Raw genomic sequence first — 4,761 nt, 5'->3', positions numbered from 1 at the left:
AAAATGTTATTTACACAATGAGGTAAATAATATCACAGTCTGGTAAGTTTAGAAACTGACATCACTTTAATGTAATGCAGTCTTAAAACCAGGTAAAGACAACACTTACCATATTCCGATATATCAAAAATCTAAGACGATATCTAGTCTCATATCGCAATATCGATACAACATTGATATATTGTCCAGCCCTACTTTAAATAGATGCTTTGGTGTATGAAAAATATGCTTATCTTTTCCTACCGCTTCCTCTACAGAACGAATGAGGTAAAAACATCTCAGTATATTGCAGAACTACATTTGACAGAAGATCTATGTCATTCTTTTTCAATACTTTTGTAGACTTGTGTATTAAACAGATGCATGGGCAACCACGAAGGAGAGGGGAAAAAAAGGGTTTCCTGTGAGCTCAAAGAGGAGCTGCAGCACTACATCCACCTGCCTATGTTTCTTTTTTTGCATGATGCATCCATGTCTTATCATGAATAATGTAAAAGTGTCTCAATGCATTCATTTGTAATATTTCACTTGTAATTTTATACTTATAAGTGCAGTGGTGAATCTGTTCATGGAGAGAGGTTCCAGGTAGACAGATCCTTCATAGCCAGATTCCAGTTCACTGCGGACATAATCCCTGAAAAAGAGAGGTCAAAATGCTCAATTTACAGGGAAATCTATTGTGACTTATTATTAAACACTGACCTATAGCTTAACACAAGGAATTCGAGTCACCATCTCAACTAGCACAAGGTTAAAGTTACACTACCTATTAATATATTTTGTGGGTAAATGCCTTGAAAAGTACATTATACCGTGCAGTCCCTCGAGGCTATGGTGCCTTACGTCAATCTTACGATGACAAGCCATTATAACTGCCAGTATGGTATTCATGATTTTTGTATATCTGACAGACTATAACCACCAATATTTCTAATGTCACTGTTATAAAAATACATCAGATATGGAAATAGCATGGGCACCAGGTGCCATCACACAAAAATGAGGGCATTCACCAGACTTACAGAACTTCGGATAGCTGCATCTCATCATGTCTATTAGTGGATAAAAGTCTTTTTGTGTGTGTGTGTGTGTGTGTGTGTGTGTGTGTGTGTGTGTGTGTGTGTGTGTGTGTGTGTGTGTGTGTGTGTGTGTGTGTGTGTGTGTGTGTGTGTGTGTGTGTGTGTGTGTGTGTACCTTGAGACTTGGTGACCAGCAAACAGCAGCAGAGCCGTTAGGACATATAGGTAGAGTTTAACCAGGTGCTGACGAGGCAGAGTCAGGAGCACCAAACTCAGGATGTAACCTGTAGTCAATAGCAGACAGACAGACAGACAGACAGACAGACAGACAGACACGTGGTAAGAGACAATAAACAACAAGAGCATAAAATAAAAAGCGGCAATACATGCATTATGAAAGCATCTGCTGATTTCCGTTTGCTGCCCATACTGTTTTCAACACAAAAGTGATATACTTAGCATGTGTGTGACAGAAGTTTATTATGTAATTGCGGGAGCTATTTTTGACAACCAAACAAACAGTCGCTGCTGCTAACAGGCTTATTTCACAACAGTCTACTTCCTAAAGCCCTGACACCCAAACAACTCCTCGGTGCATAGCAACAGTTACTTTGGGTTTACTGCCTCTCTCACCCTATTATTCTGCCTGTCCACCCAAAGCACTCATCAGCACATACCAAGCCTATTAGCTCATTAACAAACTGCAGCCGAGAGAGAGAGAGAGAGAGAGAGAGAGAGAGAGAGAGAGAGAGAGAGAGAGAGAGAGAGAGAGAGAGAGAGAGAGAGCTCAACACTGTCTGTTTTTTTAAGCTAGGTTAAACCACAGTCTGATCATTATACTTTGCTGAGTCCACTTCACCCTGACATCGCTGTTACTGTCTTTCAGTGCTACTGTGTTACTGAAACTACAAAAATGCACTTGACTGGCTTCCTGTAATGCAGAGACCTTGTTTTATGTCTTTATGATAGGCTCTGTGGCAATTTGACTCAAGGGGCTTTTCTGGGTAGTGTGTTCTGGGTCAATCTCAAAGAGGAGGTTGTTGCCCTCCTGTAAATTAATGACACCTGTTAAAAGGGTGTGTCATTACTTGTATGACATGATTAACAGCAGCTGAGAAAGACTAACACTGCACTTGTAAACATATTTGCTAATCAACATTTCAGTGGCAATTGCTTATCCCAAAATTGACAACATCCAGATTTATCCAGAGACAAAGCTGGGAAACGTGTTTTTAATGCCACATTTCCCCGGACTGTGTACATCACTTCGCTACCTTTACCACTGAGGTCATGTTTTTGCCAGCTTGTCTGTCTTCACTGTCAGCGAGTAAGTCAATCAAACTGTGGTGGTTAACGATAAATGAGATTTCAACTAGTACCATTAAGATTTGTAACTGTACTGATAAAAGATACAAACTTGAATATTTTAGAAATTAATTTAACTGAAATTTAGGCAAAAACTAGCCAGAGATGGGGACTCAAGTCTGAGACTTGGACTCTAGTCACACTTAAGTTGCACAAACAGCTGACTTCAGACTTGACTTGCGACTCGACCCAGAAGACTTCAGACTTGACTCAGACTCAAGCTTCGAGACTCATCAATAACCGGTTTTCATGCAATTATTGCTTTTTAAATGTAATGTTTTTCCATTTCCTTTTATTGGTGCATAAACGTTGAGAAACGTACATGACGAGCTGCATGTCTCCTGCTCTTTGCCATAATGTGCAACGTAAATGCATGTACTATGCCTTATGTGCGCGCACTCACATATAAAAAAATGCATTGACAACACCAAGTCCTCCCGGAGGTGTGCCTTTTGTCATTAATTTTGCTTTCAACAACTTGATGTCGGAATACATCAAGCATCTCAAAACGCACCAAGATAGGTCACTCACTTGCAATGTGAAGGAAAAATTTAACATATTGTTACAGGTAAGAAGCTAATCATCATTACTACTAACTTTTTAGTTAGTAGTTGCTGAGGCTCAGACATCCATGACGCACAGGAGGCAGGACGCACAGATCCATCTCCCCAGGAACAAACGCTGTGTCAGGTAGGCAAACTCATGTGATACGTAATTGATCCTGTGGATGATTTGTAGACTATTCAGTGAACAAGGTGTACCCAGTTTACTAAACAATGGACCGTCTCGACTGTCTTAATTCTGCATATATTTCTGTTGCTGTAGTCCTATTTACTAGTTCATTATTTCATCCATGCGCAGAGCAACGGATCCGTGCGTACTGTCCCCTGCCGTGGAGACGCTGGCCTCACTACCCTCTCCTCCTCTGAGTCGCATCCCCCTAGCGCTAGACTCAGTTTCACTAAGCCTACTAACACTTAGAAAGTAAATGGCATTACATCAGTGAGTTCAAACTGTTACTGTGCATAATTTGGACTGACACTGAGATGCATGTTGTGCTGTATCTGGTGTGGCACTGCCACTATTTTCTTGATTTCCACTTTAACATTAGACATTTTTTTGAGTAAAAGAAATTTTATGTTTACCATATATTGTCACAGGTAATAAGCTAATCATTGCAAATATGATGTGACAGACCTAGGTTAATATTTCACCAGGTCCGAGGGCTAAAGGGATGTGTTAAGTAGACCCCATAAAGTTATCCTACAACTAATTTGATACTGTAGTGTGTGGATGGTAGCTACAGGACATCCTTTGAATTCATAAGATTTAACAATACAGTGTTAGGGACAGATCTGGAAGCCAGAGACTTGAGACTTGACCTTGCCCTTAAAAGACTTGAGACTTGACGTGGACTCATGCTCAAAGACTTGAGACTCGACTTGCACTTCCAAAAAGATGACTTGTGAACATCTTTGACACTAGTCCCACTATCACAGACACTGTTCAAACACCCAGCATTCAACTCCGAAAAGTGGTGCCTGTTTTGAGCGGATGCTTTGTTTAGAAACCAGTGAGGGATCATGTCCTTGCTACTGCACTAGAAATTATTTTTAATTGGTATCCAGGGGGAATGATGTGAACTCCCACTTACATTATTCTCTATCTTCCACTGACAGGTAAAAATTCACTCAAGTGCATGGGGAATTTGCAAACCAAAAATTAAGATAACAGTTGAGTGTTGATGAAAGTTGGCATTCTTAGAAAGCCTTTTTTTTGTTATTTTTCCTTTTTCTTGCTCCAACTAAAATCTTTTGCTTCCGTTTGGTAGTTTCAAAACTAATTCTGACTGGCACCGCTGACCTTGACAGATTGCCACTGCTGGGGCAAGAGCCGCACAGCTGAAGGAGGAAAACTGGTTTCTGTTTTTCATCTTTTTTAATTTTAGCACCAGATGAACAGATGAATCAGGTACTTTTGGTCAGACTCCACTTGCCATTATGCCAAACAATCCCTTTCCGACAGTCTTGTAATAACTACAAAGCAGAGCCTCGTGGCTTAATGCCAACCACCATGTGTGACAATTCTAAAACTGACAGAGTTGGGTACAGAGGGCTGACTTTGCTGAATGGCAAAAAAAAGACAAGAAAGCATGCAAATCCAACCAAGAGAGGTTCACACTGTGACTGTTAGCTCTTGACCTACTGATAAAGCTAGCAGAACAGGAGCCACTTTAGCTAAAAGCCAAGTCCACACAAAACCCTAGTTTGTTTTACACTAATCCTCTAAAAAAAAGTGTTATTACCGGAGAAATTTATTTTTAGCGAAACAGAGTGTGTGTGTGTGTGTGTGTGTGTGTGTGTGTGTGTGTGTGTGT

The 4,761-nt window shown here is 40.4% G+C and overlaps 1 protein-coding gene and 1 long non-coding RNA gene across 2 annotated transcripts in view; one reads left to right on the top strand and one right to left on the bottom strand.

Annotated features, from left to right (window-relative positions):
- Positions 1-2,576, top strand: part of LOC116701093 (uncharacterized) — a 16,673-nt gene extending 14,097 nt beyond the window's left edge. The window contains exon 2 of the long non-coding RNA XR_004334814.1: positions 2,484-2,576. This is a non-coding gene — a long non-coding RNA (uncharacterized LOC116701093). The remainder of the gene's footprint in view (positions 1-2,483) is intronic.
- The window catches only part of LOC116701086 (RING finger protein 145), a 15,895-nt gene that overhangs the window by 6,175 nt on the left and 4,959 nt on the right, over positions 1-4,761 (bottom strand). The window contains exons 3-4 of the mRNA XM_032534651.1: positions 1,195-1,303; positions 543-634 (exon numbers count right to left, since the gene is read on the bottom strand). Coding sequence (XP_032390542.1) covers positions 543-634; positions 1,195-1,303 — 201 coding nt within the window. The remainder of the gene's footprint in view (positions 1-542; positions 635-1,194; positions 1,304-4,761) is intronic.

This window comes from Etheostoma spectabile, chromosome 13 (genome assembly GCF_008692095.1).
Source record: "Etheostoma spectabile isolate EspeVRDwgs_2016 chromosome 13, UIUC_Espe_1.0, whole genome shotgun sequence".
NCBI classification, from domain to species: domain Eukaryota; kingdom Metazoa; phylum Chordata; class Actinopteri; order Perciformes; family Percidae; genus Etheostoma; species Etheostoma spectabile.
Note: the sequence above shows the minus strand (reverse complement) of the source record. Positions and strands in the feature narration are given on the sequence as shown.